The sequence below is a fragment of the Stegodyphus dumicola genome, chromosome 6 (genome assembly GCF_044657685.1).
Source record: "Stegodyphus dumicola isolate Sdum_Otavi_A_Nest chromosome 6, ASM4465768v1".
NCBI classification, from domain to species: domain Eukaryota; kingdom Metazoa; phylum Arthropoda; class Arachnida; order Araneae; family Eresidae; genus Stegodyphus; species Stegodyphus dumicola.
In genome coordinates, this window is record NC_140773.1 from 77,671,010 (window position 1) to 77,695,415 (window position 24,406).

Sequence of the window (24,406 nt, forward strand, 5' to 3'; positions counted from 1 at the left end):
ATGTGTTACTCTTTTAAAAATGCCAAATACAAACTCTAAATTCTTAGTTTTTAGACATTTTTTAAAGGAATGAACTTGTGCTTTGTTTAATAGCAAGGATTATATACAACTGTATTTCTCTCCACAGGTGGGACTTTACATCAGCGATACGCTCACTTTGCTTCTGTCAGACAAAGACGACATCAGAGTGAGTTTCGTAAAGTCTTTGTTCGATAACCATTGGCATCAAATGGCTTTCAGCGTTCGAAGGGACACTGTATCTTTCTACTTGAACTGTGAATTCAATGGCAAGTTACCTTTACCTGGCAAGATAAGACCTTTCGGTGGAAAACCAGCTACGATCATTATTGGAAGCACTGGAACTGATGAAAGGGAGGCTTTTCAGGTAACTTGGGAAAACAGACTTAAATAGAATGCAGATTTTAATATCCATGTATTTTACAACTGTCTTTAGCTTTTAAGAGCACCATTATGTGCTTCTCAGCTTAATAATGTTTTGTGTAAGATTGCCATTTCGAGCACATTTAAAATGCTTTTTGACTTCCTTGCACGAAGTAAAGGAAGTATTGTAATTACGCAAAATTTCAGGTATTATATTTCAACCGCTCTCGAAACCATTTGAACGATGTTTTTGCGTGACATCTGTACATGCGGACAGAATAAAAGACTCTTTTTTTTTTTTTTTTTTTCCAAAACAGATTGTAAAATGAATTCATAAGGGATTTATTTTGTCACATCTGTACGTACGTACATGTGTTCATGTATGTACGTATCTTGCGTATCTTGCATAAAACAAAACTGATTAATCTTAGAACGTTGAAATTTTGTATATGGTACTGCAAAAATATCTAGTTGTGCAATTCTCGTTTTCACTGGAATCGCAGTACCACACTTATATACAGGGTGTTCCAGGATTACTGGGACAAAACCAAAATGATTATAAACAGAATTTAAGAGGAATTCAGAAGAGATTTTTCTTGACATATGTACGTACGTACGTACGTATGTTCGTATGTATGTATCTTGCATAACTCAAGAATGAGTAGCCTTAGAATGATGAAATTTTGTATATGGGCTGTTATATATATGGGGTGTAACACGTAGTTAAGCATCTCCCTTTTTCGTTGAAATCGGCTGATCCTGTCGTTATATGTAAGAAAAATGAAGAATATGTTAAAGATTAAATTAGAAGCATAAATTAATTTCCCTTCTCTATTCTAAAAATAGTATCCGTCTCTGCATTGCGTCATTTCGAGAAAAATCTATGCCATATGACTCTTACATAATTCTGATGATGTAAACGGAACTAAAACTCTTAACAGCCAATAATAATTTTACGGCAATATTAACCATCCAATCTGAATGCTTTGAGAACCGAAACTAACTCAGTCTGACTTGAGATCTCATCCTGAACATAACGCACTTGCTTCCCACGCTTTGGCCTAGCTCGCTTGTTTTGGGGAAGAAACTCTAATTTTAATTCTAAAAATTACTTTTTTTTAAACTATATTTAGTGTTTTATGTTTTTCTGCATTGAAGAATTTTTAATGCAGATGTTTTGTGTTTTTATGTATTTTTGCTTTGCCACCACCTGAGAACTGAATTAATTGAATGAGAAATTTTCTTCTAATGAAATTCGAGGAAATAAGTTTAAATGAAATGCAGCAAAAATGTGTATAATTTAATAGGCCATACTAGGAGGTCATGTGGTGTCAACATCCATATCTTTTTAATCGGATTCTAACAGTTTCACATTGTTAGCTATTAAAAAAAAGCATTTCGTTTTATTTATCAAATCAAATATTCTCTTTCACTAGAAAATATTCTGATATATAAATTAGCAAAAATTAGACTAAAGGAATTAAGTATATTATTTATTTTGTATTTTAAGGAGTGCGCTTAATACCTTTCTATTAATCTTGAGCATTTATTTTTTCAAGAAATGTTTCTAATTACAATAGGACAGCAAAAGAACATAAGAGATTAAAATTTATAATAAAGAAATCTTGGATATAAAATTTATCACCTATATATTCAGAATTTTTCTTCGCGAATGTGTCTTACGACACTACGCCTTATCTTTTACTATACATATAAAAAAGAGAAAAAAAATCGAATGGCGTTCGAGGTCCAATTTTGGTAACATTGTTTCGCCGGATGAAGCGAAGTAGCTTTGACACACTCTGAGATGAGATTTAAGTGATCTGCACAGAAATCCTATTAGACATTTTGGTGCAAAGTACGGTATGATTTCTGACTCGTACTCAGAAATGTATCGATACTGAAGATTACTGTTTGAACAATTACTTTAAACACCATTTATAGCATTCAAGTTTGATCATAAAGTACACTTATTTTTTAAATTGGTGTATAACCTTACCATTCCAAGAAATTTAACCTTGTAGGCTGGAAAATAAATTTTCTATGAGAGTTCAAAGTCAGTATACATTTTTTTGACTCATCCTGTATGTTATAGGAATCAAGAAGAAAAATATTAATTTAAAGAATTAATATTAAATAGAATGAAAATATCTAGTGCGATAAGATTAGTTTATTATAGCAAAGAAAGGGAAAGCTGTATCTGTCGAAGGAAGGAATGATTTTGTGGAGGATTTTCTGAAGGAAACGAGATTGCATTTCCCTTAGGCTTGAGAGAAACTTGATAAATCTTACGCGGCCTATTTGTTTCGGACAACAAAGAAAGAATTCAGGTACAAAATAATATATCGTGGATTTAACCGTTTTGGCCACTGATAAGACCGTAACCGACCGAGACAATATAATTTCATCACAATTAATTTTTGTTGACTTATAAATTCATTCTGACAGATGAACTACACAAATTATATAAGATCTTTCGTGGTGAAGATTATTTATCCAGTATTGATGTAAACAGTGCGAGTAATGTTACGTCACAAATGGATTAGTGAATTTGAACAGTTTCGACAGATCACAAGCAGCAAAAGTTTCGTATTATCTATTTTAAAATTTATTTATGTAGCTATAACTAAATTATAAACTGATGTGTAGAAATATAAAAATGGGTTACATTTTATACGCAAAGGTAATTTAGATTCTTTTTTTCTTGCATCTCAAAAGGAAATAAATCATTATGTTTATTACCGTTTCTATACTTTAACGTTTTATCATTTTGAAAGATCTTTTCCTAATTTCCAGGAAAATAAATTACAATTTTATTATTGAAATAAATGCTAGTTTATGTGTTTCTGAAACAGTAAGACGCTCTTAAGAACTCCTCTTTGCTCAAAGTGCTCTGTTTTAACAGCCCCCTGAGTATAATACTTCTGTACCACTGCACAGTGAGTTATGTACTGTAATCGCTCAATCTCGGGTTGTAAAGTTAAATTAAACGGAGAGTTCCTTCGCCCTAGAGCTCTCCGAGCGACCAAACGAATTTAACGGAAGAAGCATCATTGAATCACGCAAAGCATTTAGCTTTGGAAAGCAATTTGTGTAAACTATATTGGAAGTACAGTAATCTGCGTAATTTATTGGTATATTCATTATCTCAAATATCATTTGCAGTGTGATTCTAGCATACATCATTCGTGAGTGTTACGGTTAGCATAAAGTAATTCTACCCCTTACTTTGACAAAGTTTTAGAATTAACTTCATTACATCTCGTAAGCTGCTTAAAAATTAATGTAGATACGCTTCAACTCAGCGATAAGCAGCAAGCAGACTATTATTTAATTAAACACTAACTATTAACCCACCCACCGTAAGGACTTCAAAATTTGTAAATGGAGTTTCGATTCACATTACGTCGTCTCAACACATCTGTTTACCTTAGAGAGCGCTCCTTTAGCCCTTCTATGACTTTCTAACGTAGTATCACAATATGGACATTGTCGCTATCTGGTGGGAATTGAGGAATCTAGATGAGTTCTACTGGTCTCAGGAGCATAGTAAGAAAGCTTTGAAAAGCATGTGGGCGACAAGAATAGTCTTGGAAAATTTAGTTTTTATGCACATTTTAAATAAGAATTCTGATATTCACTTGATTATATAAATATTACAGTTCCGAGATTTCGCAAGAATCACATCAAAACATTACAGAGACTGGTTCAAATTACATTTTAACTGAAACACGTAACGAAAACTGCTTCGAAATTTTCCTGCGTGTGTAATAAACGGAATTTATTTCGAATAATAAAAATTTTACCTCTGCTAGGAAGCAGGCTGAATCTTTAATAAAGGAGAAGAAAAAAGTATCCAGTTTCTGCACTATGTCTAGAAGTTTGCGCTTGTTTAGAGCAGTCCTTGATCTAGCTGTATTTGTTTAGTAAAATAAATGTTGTATTGTATGCGGTAACATTATGCTTTATTGCATATTATTTACTGGCTTGCGGATAGTCCTATCATTAGACTGCAAGTTCAACGAGAGCGTAAAATCCTTAACAAAACGTTTTGGGAGGCCGTTAAAACCTGAAACCTTTCAGATTTTTTTTAATTATTATTTTTCGACATGTTGGAGGTTTGACAGGCATGTTTTAATACTTTTAAGAAACCCACGACACATTTAAGATTTGCTGAAAATATCAATGTTATCCCCCAAATTTCATGTTGTAAATGCATTCCTTCAAAGCATAAGCACGAGTTCTTATAAACTGGTATTACACTTTAAGCCCTAAAATTTAAACCCAAGAATGGGCATCTCTTTCGGTGATGCAGAGCTATGGCACTAAAGATTTTGGCCATTCCTGATGAATGCGTTCAGTTGAAGACACTTAGTCATTCGGATAAAAAAAAATGAAAAAAAATATATTCAGAACTGTATTTCATTTTTTTTACCTATGTATTCTTACAATTGGTCTTACGTTGTTTAGTCTGAAATACTGTTAACACAGATAATTTGAAATGTATATTATCACTAAATTGAAAAGCTGCCACCCTGAAGTTAAGGACTACTGAATACTATATTTTGTTGCTTTAACATAGGCACTTCATTGTCTTTTTATTTATCTTTATTTAGGATCCTAGTATATATCGTCATCACCATACAGCATGTAAATTTCTCGCCTCATCTGAGACAGTAGTTCAAGTTGCGTTCGTACGCATGTTTTTCACGAAGTGAAACACGTTAACCGAAATAATTTAAGTGGAGGGCGCAGTTAGGGAATTCGACTATTGGCCCCAACTATTCGATGGTTACAAGGTAAATAAGCGGAGAGGGAAAATGACCCTGAGGTACTTATTCTTATGTAACAGGTTGCAATATTTCTAACCAGAGTCAAACCATTTGTTTGTGCATCGGTATTTAAGGTTTTTTTTTTTTTTTTTTTTTTTTTTACTTCCTTGTACGAAATAAAGGAAGTATTCTAATCACAAAAAAATTGGTATACCATATTTCAACTAAATTATGCAATTTGACCGTTATCGAATGCAATTTAACAATGTTTCTCTGTGACATCTGTACGTAAGGACAGAATAAAGGACACTTTTTCATCAAACGAATTATAAAACTGATTTAAAAAGAAACTTCAGAATATGTTATTTCGTGTTGTCTGTATGTATGTATCTCGCATAACTCAAAAATGATTAGCCTCAGAACGTTGAAATTTTGTAACTGGGACTGCTATAACATGTAGTTGTGCACCTCCCTTTCTGGTTGCAATCGGAAGCACCAAAAAATTCATGTGAGGTCAGTTTTTTTTTTGTTCTTATATGTTGGTAAATTGCGCATATTTTTGCTTAAAAAGTCATTGAATTATGTTGTTTTTATCTTCCGGTTAAGGTTTGTATGCTTTTAGTTAATCTGCATGCAATAGTTGTAGAATTCTCAACAATTTACGTTATTTAAGTGCGGCTAAGCCTAATTCTTTTTTACCGTAGTAGCCATATTTGTTTATATTTGAAACACATTACATTAGTAAATTAAGTCTCTCTCCATCTTCAGTATCTTTTTCTCGAGTGGACTAAAAGGAAACTTCTAGTTTTGTGCACTGAAAAGTCTGGCTTCTTGCCTGCTGGCCGCATTGCTTGTTGTTGCCTAGAAACTGTAATTTTAATTGTAAAAATTGTTTTTTTAAATTGTTCTAACTCTATTTAGTGTTTTATATTTTTCTATATCTTTCAATTTTTAATAAAAATATTTTGAGTTTTAATGTGTTTTTGCCTTGCCGCGAAGTGAGAACTCAATGACTTGAATGAAAAATATATCTCTGATGAAATTCGAGGAAATACGTTTAAATGAAATGCAGGAAAAAAGTGCGTATAATTTAATTTTCTGTACAAGGAAACCATGTGGTGTATACATCAACTTTTTAAAATAATGTGAAAATAGATCAGTTTCCTATAGATATTTCTCCACAATTTCAGCTCTCTATGCAGATAGTCCTACTTTTTTTCTTCCTTTTTCAGAATACTTAACCTATTTTGAAATAAGCAATCTTTAGTATTCTGGATCCTATTCCTTAAAACTGGAAAAAGAATAAAATGCAATGCTATCCGTAAGCGCCTACGAATTCCTCTTCCACTACACAGCGCCTCTAGGCCTCTAATGTATAATATGCATGTGTAATGAATATGTTAATCATTTTATCACCATTCGTCATTTTATTCTTTACGTTTACATGTATACTTTTAGTATCATGAAGCCGTTTTAATACGTCATTAAATATTCATTATCATTGCATCATTATATTACCCTTTAGTGTACATTAAATTGTTATTGTAAAATAAACATATGTATTACAGTAACCTCATAATGCGTCACTACCAAACGCGATATTTTCCCCTGAAAGTTTATGGTACCCTGTTTTATGTCATTAAAGCATTACAAACATTTGCTGTGCATTTTGCAAGACTTGCTAAATGCCTTCAAACGCGGTGAATTCCAATGGATAAATTACCTCGCTCTTTTTTATTCTTAGCTGCAACTGTCATTTACATCGGCAGAAACGCGTAATAAAAACTATCGTTTCTAACGGCCGTGCTACGACCTCAACGACAGGCCGCTAAGGAGTGCTGCGAGGGTGAGGGGTCACTGTCATAGTAATTATGCTTTCAACTGGCTCTTAAAAGGGGGTTGAAGGGGCACGAGAAGAATTGGATTTCCTATCAGCATTACAGCTGTGTTGATCATAAACTGGGTTCCGCTTGCAACAGACAGCTTGTCGCCCTATTTCTTGAAATGCGGGTAGAGGGAACGTTGTCAAATTAGAAGCTATTTATCAGCGCAGTTGTTTTTTTGGTTTGATGTCTGGCTCGGTTTCTTTTTCAAAGAGAGGTTCTTATTCTGTCTTGCAATATGAGTGCGTTGGGCTTATTTCTTGTTCGTTACGTAACCCTTTTTGGCACGTTGTCCAAACGGTGTGGTTGCTTGAAGCACAGACATGCTTCTGTGTTCTAATGCGTTGGAGCAACACGTGTTTTTTTTTTTTTTTTTTTTTTTTTTTTTTCGTTAGAAGAAACTGTTATTTAAAAATAAGGCCGTGTATGCATATATATCTTAGCCTGCTTTAATCCTTTCTCTGGAAGTGCTATAAAAATGAAATTTAATTTGGATCAACCAATGAAATTCAGTTTTGCTTAGTGTTTGCACAAACTATGAACAAGTTATGAAACTTTGAACTATGATACTGTGAACAAATTAACATATGAACGAGCTAGTGTAGATATTTCATTCTGATATGCACATTTTACAACAGTCTAAACAATTAATTTTATAATAGCTTTCGAATAATATTATATATTTTATAAAACTTTCAAAATTAAATAGTTGCAAATTATTGCAATACGATTGCTGCAGACTTTCGTGTAAAGCCGATATAATGCTTTTTAATTTTTTCTACTGAAATCTGGAAGTCGGCTTAAATATGAGTTTAAAATTACTTATGAATAATTCGATCACAAATATGGATAACTGTAAAATGTTAATAATTAAAATAGTTGAAAACCCGCTGTATTTATTTTATCCAATCCTAATACACGTTTTCAAATTTTTCAATATCAGTATCCAATGAAGGGATTCCTGGCAATTTTCGGAAGTTTTTGTTCAATATTAAAATTGTTGTCATCAAATCTTCATCCGTTCAAAGCATTACGGATGAAGATTTTTTTATGGTTTTGGGCCTATTTATCAAAAACGTGAGGTTAAGATTTAAACATGGCAAAGATGACGTCGAGGGAAGTTAAGATATTTAAACATAGCAAAGATGATGTCGAGGGCAAGAGATACCTTCGTGGAAGAGTTTCTAAGGGAAACTGATTCGTGTTCACATTACACACGAGGAAAACCAACTGCGCAGCCAGCCCGGATCGAACCCGTGTCGAATATCTAGAATTCAAAGGTTTTACTTATTGGACAACTGGGGAGGCCCCAGTACGTGAGAACGTGGCACTCTCCTTCAGCTGGCCTGATAGTTTAGATGACAGTTACAATTTGGCGATATCTACCAACCTTGATTTATTGAGCTGTTTTAAATTCGGCTTAGCACGGTTTTTTAATTTTAGCTTAATTTTTTTCAACAAAATCTTACTTCTCGGCTCAACTTACATTCGAAAAAATACGGCAATCTGCTACCTGGTTGAAATGACCAGAATATAAAACTCTAAGAAACTGTGCAAATAAATATCGATTTAACAAACCGCTTTATTAGAGAACGGTTTTCATCTAAATAGCCTAAAGAAATAACTCACCATCTAAATGCCTTGAATAATTTGAGAAATTTCCTTATGATCTAAAATTTGTAAGTAAAACTATCACCGATTTTTCAAGTCATAAGGTTGTAAGGTCTGATCCAAATTACTCAATAGCATCCCTCCCTTTAAATTCGAAATTTTTCTGTTCGATTCGGTTTTAAAATAAGTAACTCTTTAGTATAAAATAGTTGACGTACGAAGAAAGCATTTTTATCTTTCAGGTGTGCTGTTAATATTAAGCTATTTGCTGTTATATTCCAAGCATAATATATAATATGACAATGCATTCATTGCATTTGTTATAGCCTAATATAAGAATAAATTCTGCATAGCAGACTTGGATGAGTTTTAATAGCAACAATGCGCAGCTTGCTTCCGAGTTGACACTATCCGAAGTACTATCTGAGTGAAAAGGGCTTAATAGTATATTTCTGTGTTTGAAAAGGTTGCGGCAAATGCTTGTGTGTATTTGGAATGTAAAAATGTATTACATAGTCGCTTTCGAAGTTATACCATCGGATACATAGTCGCAATACATAGTCGCTTTCGAAGTTATACCATCGGATTATTCAGAATTGCTCTAATAAAGCATTAAAGAACGTCTTTTTGAAACAAAATTTTACGTAAAATTCATTCAGAAATTATATCAGTAAAGTGATTTGCTGAATTATATTATGTTCTTGCTGCTATCTGATAAGAACTAACAGCGTATCAAAATCAGTTTTCTTTCCCTGGGTAATTTATACGTATTTTTTCTTATTAGTTTCTTTGTAAAAGACATTTTTGTAAAGAATCTTTTTGATTGCCATGACGTACAAAATTAATTTAGATAAAGTTGATAATTTGGTAACTACCATTTTCATACTTTATGTATATAAAACGCGATGAAAAAGAAGAAAAAGACATTGCTATGTCGATGGCGTAGCACGTAGATAGCTTAGAAGATAGATCCCTATTGAAGAATAAAAATTCTGATTGCGTAGAATGCTAAAATGTTGAATCAGTAGTAAATAGGAAACTTGGCAAGCGAGTAAGATTAAACAGTCATTTTTATTTCAATTGATATTTGTGGCCACAATTTACTTAGCACTCTAATTGCGCCTATTCAAGCACATTTACATTTTTGAATACTGCTGCGATAGGAAAAGTGCACAGCAAAATAGCGCCATCACAGGAAGAAAAGCAGCAGCTAAAGTGCTCATTTATCCAATATGGAAGCTCTCCAAAAAAATGGTGTGGATTTACGTTAGAAAGGTTTCAGTTCTCAAAATTTTGAGTTTAAATTCCAAATTAGCTACGTCATCAGCCATGATTCCTGCAAGCCACGCGACAGATTAATCTAAAAATGGCGCAGTCTAGTTATTACTACTTTTAATAATACAGAGAGGCATTAAGATGCTATTACTAAATTAAATTATAAACCTGATTTACATATTATCTTACACACACACATAAACACATATATACGTGTGTAATGAAAATATTTTGTTAGGTGACGTGTAGATGTTGCATGAGGATGTGTTTCTTAAATAACAGCTAGCACTTGGACTTGCAGAGACTACATTTATTTAGGTATATTTTTTTGAACAGTAATACAATAAAGCAATTTGGACTCATATTTTACCTGTTTATTTACAGAATAGAAATGCAGACATGATATTAGCAGCGCAGAGCAAAGGAAAGAAAGTGTATAGATTATGTTATGAATTTTTGGGAGGGTAATAAAGTAGGGTTTTTGAAGGGAAACTATTTTGTACGAAAATGCCTGTATTGCCCTAAGCACGTTCTTTTATTGCTTAATAGTTAATTAAACTCTGCCGAAAGTCATTATTATTTAAAATGTTTGGTTGGTTCAATCTCTTGAATTTGCTCTGCACTTTTTTCTTGCTACACTGTAAACCAAGGAGGATTAGAAAAATTTTCGCATATGGATTCAAACGTTCTAATTGGCATACTATATTCTTTCATCAATTATGTACCTTTACAAAAACGCTTGTTCTACCCATCGTCACCAAGACACTTGAAAAAAATCTGGATAAGTAACAATTACGTGTTGCGGCTTCACCAAAGCGAATGAAGTTTTAAGAGAAAGCTCCTTTTAAAAACAAAACTAATGTTGTTTTTGTTGCAACTTATCTCACTTCTCTGACAGTAACATCAAAACAAGCCCACGAAAATAGCAAGACTACGTCTGTCTTTGACAAGAGCCTTGAGCACCATACAGATGACAGTATGACTTGCTAAGTTCCGCCCGCAATTTCGATAGACCCACCTTTCTTTCCCTACCACAATTTTCTCAAAAAGAACTTTCGGCTCGCCGCATATTTAAAGTGACCTCATGCTGCACTGACACTATACATTTATGAACATCTATGCATTCTCCAGGATTCGATTCCGAGCCAGCGTCACTAACCATAGTCTCGGTCGGGCAGCACAGAAGCTAATAAATACAGTAATGCGTAGTATGCTCTTTAATGTTTCGAAAATCATAAGAGGATCAAAATGCTCATGCATTAACAATTAAATAATAAGCAAAGGAACATGTTTTGAATTTGATGGAAGTTATAATAAATAAATAAACTCTTTGTCTCAAAATATTACTTAATGGCCGAACGACTTTTTTGTGTTACATAAATACTTGCCTCGACAGCAATGTGTGACAGATATTAATTCTGAAATGACGCAGTTCAGAAAAAAGCATTATTGGCACGCTGCTGTTTTTTCACACTAAAAAGGGAAAATAATCAAATTAAAAAATAGATTTAAGACACTATCCCAAATTAATATTTTACCCTAAATTTCAAACATTTTCTTGACTTATTTATTTATTTGCAGAAATTGCGCTCAATAAGAGTTATGTAATTTGTTTTAACAAATGTCCTCATTACGAAAGTATGGTTCCTTGGTTTATTGGTGGCTGTTCTGCTCTCAGACATTGCTTGCATTTTTCCACATTAAAGTTTCAGTTTGATACATTTAAAAGTGTTTTCGGCATTCGTTTTTCTGTTTTAGATTTTCTTTTTTTATTTTTTATAATTTACAGCAATTTTAAATTTAAGTCAAATGCTTTATTTTGATTCCGGTCTGTCATTGGGCTAAGAATATGTAATTGAATTCTTTTTCCTACCTAATAACTTTCTAAATAGTAACTAAATATCAGAATTAGTTAGCTCAGAAACTAATTTTCGTTTACATTTCTGGAGCAGCCAAGATTCTGCTGAAGATCCCGGATAACGTAAAATTCATTTGTTTTGTCAATATTATTTTCAAAGATTTATTAAAATTTGAAGATTTTTTACATTTTTTTGTGTTTTTTATGTGATTTTTTGATCGAATTGTACTTTTGTTCAGCCTTGGTTTGTTTGAATGTTTTTTGAAACTGCACTTGGTTTTATTTTTGTTTGTCATTTAAATTTACTTCGAAACTTTAATTTTCAATGATTTTTTCGCTTACATTAGGTTTTGTGAAGTGATTGCTTATGTCTTTTGAGGTCTACTTCACCACATCTAAATATGGTATTTTAATTTGCTTTAAAATTTAATTAAATCTGTACTTATTGCTGCTACATTACTGCAGCTTTCAGCGCGCAATTTAGGTTCCGATTTATTTATTATTTTTATTACATATATGTATATTCTTTTTCTTAATCTTTAATAATAAATTCTTTTTTTAGAGTATTAGATTCTAATATGATGTTCACGATCCGTTTCCCAATAAGCGCCTGCATGCCTGCCTAGTTGAATAAATTAAAATTTTGACAGAATTCACTAAATAAAAGTTATCTTAACTTTTGAAACTGTGAAATTTTTCTAATAATTTATTTTCATGAATTTATGCATTTCCAGTTTAACAAGTGCATTTGATTAATAAAAAGGAATGCTCACTTTTATTTCAGTCAGAATTATACTGTTAACTTACTAAAACCTTCAGCCAATTATAGGTACGCAAAAAAATTAATCTGGTAGAATAATAACTATACTATGCAAGAAAATTCCCGAAGCGCCGAAAAGTTATTAACGTATTCAACGTTTTTAAAATTTTTCTGTTTATCTTATTCATTTATTTATTTTCGCAGATACATAATCTTCGCCGTTTTGTTGTTTTCAATCTTCTGACGCATGTTCGTTTTCAAAGCATTTAAACGTTTAAATAGATCGCGCCTTAAAAAAAAAAAATTCCATCGCTATTTTCTCAAAGACATAAGCAGACAAGAGATTTAAGTTTTGTTCGTTGTTTAGATTAAATTTATAAACAGATTTACTTGCATGCGTTAAATATGCCAAGCGTGCTCAGCGCCTAACGTTTTTCTTGGGGTTGTTTAGAAATTTGCCCGACGAAAACACGCATTCCTTGATTTATGCTAATAAACAAGTTGCGTGTTTAGTTTCAATATCGAAGTTTAAAGAATTTTGTTATACAACAACGGTAATTCATGTTATTAGTTAGTATTCTGTCAAGCTTAAATCTTTTCTGATTAATAATAAAGGTTTTATAATTAAAGGTATATGTAACTATAACATTTGTAGAAATGTTTTAGCAAAAAATTAATTAAACGAATGGTATCCTAAGTTTTAAAAAATATTTACTAATCTGTTGCATAATAGCATCATTATTTATAAATATTGACCGTGAGGAGGTAGTTCTAAATTTTTAAAGCATTTGTTTTCTGAAAACCGTGAAACAACTGTCCATCAGCGGCCGATTGCAGCTTTCAACCATCAGCTGATCAGATTTCAGCTGTGTTTGATTCAGGCGAACGGTCTGGCTACATGGCGTTTTCGTGTTTATTTCCATACATTTCGCAGATTTGAGCCTCTCTCCGTCCTCCGCGAAGGCATGCTTTCCCTTTGAAGGCCAAAACGCCCGAGGCGTCCTGTAATTCATATGACGACAAACGCCCGAAACTGCCGTGATTGCAGTGTTGTTTCCTTCCGTCCTTCCAAAGGTATGGAATAGCAGGCGCAGTTTCCCCAAATGCATTGTATCAATTTATTGCAAGCAGCTTGTCCTAAAAGGCTAATGGAATCTTCTATGTTAGGAAGTAGAAAGCATGCCGTTTGAAATCTTCATATCCCTTTGATCATTAATGGACAAGGAGAGGACGAAGCGAACGGGACTGGACCAGCGTTTCTCTATTTTAAGGACACAGGTTAGCGAAGGATACTGGCTTCGGTTTCCTAAGGTTTAAGAAGATAGTCTTAGAGTGCTTTGCCAACACCTAGATAGTTACAGGCCTGAGCACGAGAATGTGACTTCACAGCAGAAGATAGATTGGTCGTGGCTGTGCCTCTTATTCACACTGCTCGTTTACGGTTCCTGTATTTATCGTATTTGTTTCACTGAGTGTTTATAATTTACAGTAAAGTTTACAATGAAATTTGTAAGCTTAAATCTTATATGTTATTCGAGGCAGCCAAGAATTCTTTTTAAAAAAATTTATTACACTGAAAAGTAGAGGAAAGGAAAGCTGATGGATAAATAAGATTTCTAACTTTCTCTTTACTGATTATTATAATTAGATGATTGATAAAAACCTAATCTGTAATATTTTTCTAAGTATATAATTAAAAGAATTTACCTTCGATTCTGCTGTATATATAAAGAAAAAAAAACTGATTATTTTTTTCTGACGAAGTGACGTTATGAGATATAGCAAGCAATTTCAAATTTCATAAAGATGTAAATTTCGGAATGAATTTAGTGGAATATTCATTAGACTTATTTTTTATTAAATGCAGCTAAAATTGATTTTACTATTTGCTATTGCCCTCTTTACCCATTTAATTTCAAACATAATATTCTAATTTAAATAGCAAAGGATAAAACATTGCCCATTAGCCCGTAAGTTTTGTAATACGCTGATGTTTTTAAAAGTTTGAAGTTTCCGATTTTAGGGATCTTTTTAATTACATCATTTCTTTTAGAGCAACAGCTTTTTAAAAAAAATATTTAAACAATTTTTAATAGCATTTTAAGTATGATGGTCCGTTAAACATATATATAAATGCTAAAACAGTTCTGAAGGTGTTAACTGATTAATAGGGGTTGAAAAAAATAAATATCTCCGATTATGTGCTTTTAAAAAGAATGGTTCGTATTTAGGCGAAAAGAATTTTTTTACTACAGTGTAAAAGTACTTGATATGTATCAGATCTTCTATCAGATTCAGTAACAATGTGATTTAGTTTAACGTTTTCCTCAAGTCGTTAACAAATGATAAACCTTTGACAGAAAGAAATTTCCAGAAATTTTAATTCAAAATTGGGTTTACGAATGCAAGGAAGAATCCGAATTTAGAAAGCGAGAAAGTAATAAACACGCAAATTATACATTCATCGCTGAAGCATTCGTTTGAACAACTTGTGGAAGACACTTTCTGCTGCTTCGGTCTTCTGATTGTGACGTCACTGAACAGTTACCCGCACGTGCTCAGGCCTTCCTCGAGATGGCATTGCCTTTGTCATAAACACTGAAACAGTCAACCACTGAAACAGTGGCAGTTGCATTATAACGGGTCGAAGTATTTAAATTAATTAAAATTTAATTTAGTAATTAAAATTTCAATTTTTTTAAATAATCAAAAAGTTACAATAATGAAACGAACCTGCAATTTGATTTTAGTATGCTGGTTTCAGATTAACACCTACGATAACTTCAAGCTTATCAGTTTAAGAATTAGTTCTCATAAATTAAATATATAAATCGTAAAAGTTTATATTAAAATGTTTAAAAGGAGCTGTTCAAAATGGGAAAGTCAAATTGTGTGAAAAGAAATAATTTGATAAGCTATTATTTCATCGTAATTTTATTCCTCATAGAGATTTGTGTACTTCTTTATAAGGGTTATTCATGATGTAGCTGTGCACTTACTTCAGTAGACCACTTGTCCTCGAGACTTGCAACAATACCTTCATCATATACGGAAATGCGACATACGATATCATGAAAAATCCGCGACTGAAAATATGAATATCTTGAAGAGATTTTCTGCGAAGTGTTTAATTACTTATTATACTTATAAACATGTAAATGTAATAATAATATTTAAAATTTCTCTGTTTATGGTGATGTAGTCAATAAATCTCTTTAGTATTAAAAGAATTGGATATTATCGAAAATTGAATATATGAAGTCACAGGATAGTAAAAAAATAAGAAGTTTTTTAAAATAGATATTTGACACTCAGAAAAAAGTTAGGAAAGCTACGTGCGATCTTCTTATAACGTAAGCCAGAAGTCGAGAGGTATTTGCGAACTGAATATAATTGCAACATCGTGATATTGATGTCCTCTTAGATGAAAATGCGAGTCTAACAAATCTTCAACTCAATCCAATTTTAAATATCCTTCGCATCATTCCTATAAAGAATATAAAATAATAAAATCTTATTTTCTATTTCAACAAAAGTAACTAAATAAATAAAAGAAGGTTTTTGATCAAACTTCGTTTTCCTAGGTAGATGTAAGATTATATAGTTGTTTACTTCAAAATTCATTCCTTTTACTATATACGTGTATACAAATACGATAAGAAAGGAATTTGGAAAATAAATTTCAAAATACTGGAACAGATATTTTTTATCAGATTTGTTGCCCTTAATATTTTGTAATACACAGCTGGAGAAATGTTTAGTTGGAATTAATCTTTGTTGAGATAAAGATGTCACGCTGCTTCTTGCTGCATCTAAAGAGTAAGGGGATGAAATGTATTGAAGATTCCAGATGAAACATTATAAGAGAAAATAGTTAAATTAAATTATTTTCTCTGCAATCTGCAAGCTTATAAATGTCATTTTAGTGTGTGATGACATATGCAGTATCCACATACCTAACCTTACTTCATTTATTTTTGTGAATTTAACATCTGTTGTGGAAAGTTAATTAAGAAAGATGTTTAAATTAAAGACTAAAATTTTTGACATATAGCTCGAGAAGAGCATAAGATTTAATTCCGCATTTCAGCAAATTTAAACCAACTTCCTGTCTTTTATTTGGAATTTAAGTAGGAAATGTTTATTGAGAAAATAGTCTTTTCTGTTCAGAATTTGTAAAAGATGAATGCATCTAATTTATGCTCGAAATAAACTAAAATTAATGAGAAAATAGAGGAAATAAAATGCTTCAGATTATAATATCTCACTGTCCTATTCGAATTTTGAATAAAGTTAAATATAGGCGGTCTACGACTGGCGGAAACGATAATTTTTCAATAGAAACTGTACTTTTAATTTACAATATAAATGTTTTCTGTATTATCATTATTACAATACAATTTTTATAGTACTCTTTTGGTATAACGACGCCAATCGGCATTTATGAAAGAGATTCTCCTGTTTGGTGTGTAGAAATACGTAGAAAAAATTTAGGTATTAATTTAAAGTTAAAAATTGTTCCTTTAACGAAATCAGGATGGTTTTTTTTTTTTTTTTTTTTTTTTTTTTTTATTATTATTATTATTATTAGTAAGCTTTTACCCGACTTAGGTTGGACACTACTAAGGACGAAAGTCGTGGCCGCTTATTGTGGAAGCACCTGATAGGTGAGCCACAGTTACCTCGTGTGAAGAAATAGACAACTACAGTCATGCCTTTTCCGGATTCGAATCCGAGCCCTTCGGTATCGTAGTAAGCTCCCCTAATCACTATACCGTCTGGGCGGTAGGATGCTTTCTGAATCTTCAGCAATTACTGATAACGAATATTTTCTACCAACTATTTCTGAACCTCATCGAAGAAAGGATATCGGATCATTTTTCTGTAATATTTATCGTAACGCAGCAAGTTCAGAAATTCAGATATAATTTAGAATCCTTAGTTTGTTTCCAGCCTTCAATTTTAGCAAGTATTCATACTATTGCACTATTATGCCTCATTTCAATGCACATAATTATGACTTCTGAATTATGACATATTTTAAAAAGCATAATTTGTTTTAAATATTTTTCTAAAGTGTAGGCTGATGATACAAAGCTGAAGTTAGGCAGATATGCAACTTAAATCTGGTGTAAATTTTGAATAAAATCTTATCGATTTCATGGGTGAAATCGCTATGATTTAATTCAAATTTACGTATCTGTCTAATTTAAAATTTTACACTGCATTCTTCTTTTAAGTCTCCGTTGAACAAGTTTAAGGTAGACAGTGGTAAATAATGGTGTTTCGAACATTAGGGGTATTAATGTGATTACCATATTTTTTTCATAAACTAAATATGATCGAATGTGTCGACCGAAACAAAACTGAAGAAAAGGGAAAAAAATGGGGTGCCTTTTTTTAAAATAAATATTTGTTAATCATTTTCACTTTCACCTCGCTGTTCCTATTTCTCGAAAAAGGAATTTTCTTTAAAAGTGTTATATCATATTTTATCCCTTGATAGAATCCAATTGATAAGCTTCTTAATAATTCAAAGGAATGTTTTGCTAAAATTTTTATATCTCAGGGCTTGATAGCCTAAGGGCCACCTGTCGTCCTCGGTTTTCTAATTCCATTATTTACTTTATAAAAGCAAAAAATACGGGAGGCCCTTTAAAACACCCTGTACATAGGATCACATATACTTTCTTTTTTCCCCACCGACTGGGATAGCTCATCCACTGAGCAATTAGTGGATTTGCGACTAGATAGTTCAGTCAACAAAGCTACAGTTCACCTAACTGATGGTGAAGCTTTTGTTGGTAGAGTGTGAAGAAATTTCAGTTGCCATTTTAAGAAAGGCAGGATGTTCCTCTCGCGTGTAAACAATAGTATATTTTCTTTATTATGTAATAGAAAAATTCTTACTATTTTTGTGTATTTTTGTTTGATTTTGTGCCTTGTAGTTTATCAAAAACGACAGATCTTACCAAAATGTGAAATAAACCGACGCGTCTCGGAAACACTGACTACCCTTTTTCACGAATGGATTGAGCATTTAGCCCTACAGGCAGAAGCATCTCGGGGATCATCTTAACGCGGGTAGCAACTTAGCGTATACGTGCACTGATGAGGCAACAATAATGTCTTCATAGACTTTTATACAACTTATTAGCTAGCCAAACAGAGGTACTTTTGTACAATGCTGCTGAAAAGCCTAGTTTGGAACTTTTTATACAGAACCTGTTTTTTTCCTGGTGTGTATGTGGTGGTAGTGAAGAATTGTATATACAGGATGTATCAGTACATTCCACCTTTATCTAAATAACTATACGTAGTCATTATGCTAATACACTAATACATAAACATACAGGTTCAGGTGGAAGTGTAGTGGAACACCCAATGTTTACTATAAGTAATGGAGGTATAGTCCCACTAAACTTCGGTTTATTTTTAAAGTTAGTATTTAAAATAGTACATAATAGTATATTGACATTTTGATTGATATCTTATCTATTAAATATAATTATAGTAATTATAGTAGTTATAATAGGTATAATAATAGTAGGCCAAGAGTCATAATTTATAACAGTTCATAATAGTTCATTAAGATAAGGTTTATTATATGAATCCGTATCTTCTTCCTCTTCTTTTCCCTTTTTTACTATGTCATTATTATTGCAAGGGTTGTTTTTAAGATAATTAGATAAAAAGAGTTTTAGATGAATTGCAGCTTCAAAATGAATTTTGACATTGATTACGTTAGTGCTCACATAAAGTTTTGCCTATTGAAGATAGATATTTGAGTGTATTTTCTATTTTATTTTTTAAATGTTTGTTGTCAATTTCAAAACGAAGGAAGGCATTTATATTTGAATTAGGCAATTTATGAGTTGACTTTGTGTAATATAATGGATTGACATTGAGTAATATAATGGATTGGATCACCTTTATTCCCACAAAGACATTGCTCAGAGTTTGAGATGTTTATTCTGAAGAACTATGTGGGAAATGGCCCATGTCCAGTTAAAAAGCGGTTTATATAACCATTGACCATTGTACACGTATCATTTACATGAGGTGCTATTTGATGCAATTGTCTTCCTGTATTTATTGTTGTCCATTCTTCTTCCCACATTTGGAGGCTGATTTTATGTAGATATTTCTTGAGTTATGATTTCGGCCAGGAGATTTTTCTTGAAGGGATATTGTAGCTGATTTGGCTGCTAAATCGGCTTCTTCGTTACCAAGAACTCCGACGTGAGCCTTTATCCAATAAATGTTTGGTGATATTTGACGATATTGGATAATTTTATTAAACATATCTTGAATTATTTCAGATGTGTGTTTGGGATTTTGTAGAGCTAGTATTTCTGATTGACTATCTGAGAAAATATTGATTTTTTGTAAATTGTTATCGATTGAGTATTCTATTGCCATTCGAACTGCGTTTAGTTCTGCTTGGAAGATACTATTTTCCTTGGCGAGTCGATTTTGGAGAGTTATTTTCTGGGTTTGATCTATTTGTACTATATATGCACAGCCAACTCCTAAGTCCATTTTCGATCCATCTGATTGAGATATATAACTACTGGTCGTAGGATTTATTGTGCTATATACTTTAGGATTAGAGGCAGGATGTCTTCTGTAGGGGTTGACTGAAATTTCAAAATTGTTTGATTTAAATATTTCATCATGTAAATATGTAGGATTTTTTCAATTTGAGGACTGTGGCTTTTGCATGTTTAGTTTGTGCTAAAGTATGAAGAGGTGCTATTGCTGAAAGTTCACATAGGACAGCATTTGATGTTGTTTTATAACATTTTATGATTCGGAGAAGGAATTGACGTTGTATGACTTGCAGTTGTTTTTGTTTCCGAACAGTCATAGGCTGTGCCCAAATTTCTGTACCATATAAGACTATTTTTGTTATTACTGTATTGAACAATATTTTTTGAATATGAGGATTTAGTTCCCAATTTAGTCCTTGGACATAAACATACAGCGGTGTTTAACATACACATAGAGCGGACATAATAAACCATAACATAAACATACGTAAACATACAGCGGTGACAAACTTTCAGGAGAGGTAGAGTACACGCAGACGATGGGAAATTACATAGTAATACATGGTCGGGAACTCTTTCCTGGCGCAGTAGTGACGACACAAAAGTCAAGAAAGAAAGAACACGAACCGGGTGAGAAAGATGCTTATTGTTCAGAGTACAGCAAAAACAAAGGAAAAAAAAAACAACGATCTTCATCAAAGAAGATGTTCGAAATTACAACCCGAACCGTGCGTCATGTATTTTCCATGCGATCTTCCATTCGTGATACAGATCTTTTGTGAGCCGGAGAAGTGAGGCCTGCATCACTGTCCGGGGTCCTAATTTCGAACACCTTCTTTAATGACGATCGTTGTTTGTTTTTGTTCTTATTTGTTGTTTTCTGCTGTCCTAAACATAATAAAACACGTTTTTTTCTCGCTGTTTGTATCCTTCCTTTTTTACGTTTAGTGTGGTCACTACCGCGCCAGGAAAGCGTTTTCAACCATGCATTGCTATGTGATTTCCCATCGTCTAGGTGTACTCTATCTCTTCTGAAAGTTTGTCATCGCTGTACTGATATACCCTGCATATAAGCATTCCTTTCATGCAAAGAAGCTCTTACTCCTCCATATTCTTATAACCAGAAAGCCACTTAAATGGGCTCTGTGTATTTCTTTATACGTTCACTGAATTTGTGAGGTTTTTACCAGTGCTTTTAGTTTTGTGAGGTTTTTACCAGTGCTTAAATTTAGGGTGCTCGATATTTTTAGTACATTGGGGCAATATGTTTGTAGGTGGAAGAATATCTTTCTATATTTATCGCGTTTTCAACCCACTATAAATTACTTGGTGTGTGATCCATCGTTAAGTTGAGCAGTATTTGAACTATAATTGTTTTCAGTCCGTTTATAATAATTATCAAAATTAAGATAAACCAGTGTAAGATTAATAGTAATTCATCTTCCGCTTTCCCATTAAACTCTAAAATATTGTATGACTTCCAAAATTTCATGAACTAAAATTTCTGTTATTCTTGCTCTTTCTAATATGTTTAAACTGGGTAACATATTATACTGAAATATATATTAATTGCATTACAAAGATTATCTTAAACTATCGTTTTCAAGCTGACAGAAATAAAGGTTTATTCAGAAGAGAAACTTGTCAAAATCTAACTTGACAATCTAAGACTGTGTTTTCTGCGTAATTTTAAATAAAGATTTATTTGAAAGATCACAGATATGATCTAAAAGCTACGGAATTAAACTGCGGTTTCACCCCCGAAGATGACGCATCATTAGGCCGATAACCACACATTCCTTTTTTCATCATCCTAGATTTCCTCGGAATTTGTGATTCGAAAATAGTTTATTTACATCGCGCAAGGAAAGCAAACGCAATCTAACGAAGTGATGATAGTGGAGGGAGAATTAAGAGGTGGTATGAAACAACACAATATCTTGATGAACTGTGGGAAACGATAAAAATCCATTTGAAGTGTTGACAGTACACGATATTTTAGATGGTAATCAAGAATTATGATGTTTACATCACAGACTGAGATTAAGAACTCATCAAAGGTCATGGATGTTTCTTTTTTATAGTTTTTACAGCTGTCCGTGTTTCGAATCCGTCGCACCTATGTATGAACATCATCAGCTTGGAAGTGACAGAAATTAGATTCCTGTACTGATAATAATTTTTATCTCAGTTATCTGAGATGGATGGATAAGTTATTATTATGAAAATAGTTTTCCTATTTGACTCGGGGTAACCATTTGCAGTATTTTCATACTAAATCTAGAAAGTTTCAGTGTTCTAGTTAGTACGTTTACGATCAGATCTAGTACATTCTTTGTTACATAAAATAACAATAAAACTAGTGGATTTATGAAATTACAATTGTTCCTAGTGCAGTAGATGGTACTTAACTAGTAGTCCGTTTGTGTGGGTAAGCAATTTCCTGTTGATCATTTTCGGCAAATAAAACTTTTAATAAAAGTGATCTGATGACCTGTCTTCTAATAAACTTAAATAAAAAGAACATCCAACTACGCACACCAGAATTTTGTTACGGTTTTAAGCAACCCTCATCCTGAAGCAGACAAAATAAATTTCTTTGCTTTTTCTCTTGCATTTTTTAACTTCTACAGAAGACCAAGTAGGAGAGTGTTTTCATAATTACAGGTCTGATTATACTCGTATGCATTCTTGGAACATTGAAAGAATAAGGGGATTAGCAAAATGGCTCAAAAGGCACCGCGGGATATTTGTGTCAAATAATCTCAAAGCTTGATATCGTATTTATTTAAGTATTTTATGTGTTGTATCTGTTGATTATCTAATTGAATCAAGAGTAATCTGTGAATGTGTAACTGAATAAAATGTGATATGTTCCTTTAACTTTCTATCTGAATGCTTCACGCAAATTTAGCGGAATTCTGCCAACTTTCACGGTCGACGGGAAATAATTACGTATCTCTGTTTTTACTACACTAGAAATCCTTAATGGAGGCATATTTCTCTCCTTAACATTCATCTTATCAAAAGGAGAATTACTACTTCTGATTGAATATCAATTTAGTTTTCTTATTTCATCAGTTGGAAATAAACTGGAAAAGATAATACAACATTTTACGAGATTGTGCTACAAATAATACCAGATAAAAAGATAAATTATTCTAACGAATGTTCAGTGTTTAGAGATAAAGTACCTTTAAGAGCGAGGGCGCAAGCTGAGATTTTATTTTGGTGAATTATATGAATTCTCCCTGCGGCCAATAGCAGTCGGAAACGACGAAATAAAATGAAAGCATTTTAGTTGCAGGAAACTATTTAGCGTTTTAATTTGTTTCTCTATTATTTAAGTTTGAGATCTTTAATATACTTCTGTTAAAAATCCGCTGAAAACGTAACAGTATGCATACGCTTTTAAAACTTCACTTTTCGTTGAAATACATAATAATTTAGTTAAGAGATTTGAATGAAAGGAACATTCTGAGATGTGCATTTACGATCTTTAAAAAAAGAAAAAAAAACTCATTAATTACAGTTACAGATACATTTAAGTTTCACTTAGCTGGTAAATATGAAAAACCAACTATGACTTAACCGGAATTAAATCTACGGGTCTTTTAATTGCTATATGGGCGTGATACTGCATACACCATCAAAGTGCATCTGAGGGGGATACGATAATTCCTTATACAGTGACATTAAAACTTGAATATATTGATTTTTTTCAAAACAACTTTACTCTTATATTTTAATGAGACATTTCATATATATATATATTCTCAGGAAATGAATGTGTTGTTTTCAGATTCCCTAAAAAATTAGGCTTAAAATTAATTTAAAATTGTATGGCTTAGATACTTTTGGTTACGGAACAATCATTTTAAAAGTTCTAAAATAAAATTTTAGTGAAGCATGCTTTCGCAGTGTTGATACCGATGCACTAAAATGAAGTGATTAGCTAAAAACTCTTCAATTAAATATATATATATATATATATATATATATCACGTTTTTATAATACAATTTTAAATGTATATATCATAAACTTGAGAGAGATCTTTTAGTACTTCCAATGAAAGTAATTTCATCGAAAATACTTTCAGTGCAAACTTGCAGTGGTTCTCGCTGTTTGCCACTGTGCTTCTGGTTTCTCTTTTTGCAATAAAATTTTATAGAAAATTTTTTATAAATTTTGAAGAATATATAAGTTTTTTAATTGAATATGCAAATTAGTTTTTCATATTTTAATCCTTCAAATCGTTTTTTTAAGGGTTTAGATATAAATTAGAGCTTTGGTTAGGCTTAGGTCGATTTAT

At 32.3% G+C, this 24,406-nt stretch overlaps 1 protein-coding gene across 3 annotated transcripts in view; it reads left to right on the forward strand.

Annotated features, from left to right (window-relative positions):
- Positions 1-24,406, forward strand: part of LOC118187972 (uncharacterized) — a 737,440-nt gene that overhangs the window by 549,387 nt on the left and 163,647 nt on the right. For all 3 annotated transcript variants that reach the window (XM_085818560.1, XM_035358288.2, XM_035358289.2), the window contains one exon: positions 128-385. In XM_085818560.1, coding sequence (XP_085674686.1) covers positions 128-385 — 258 coding nt within the window. The remainder of the gene's footprint in view (positions 1-127; positions 386-24,406) is intronic.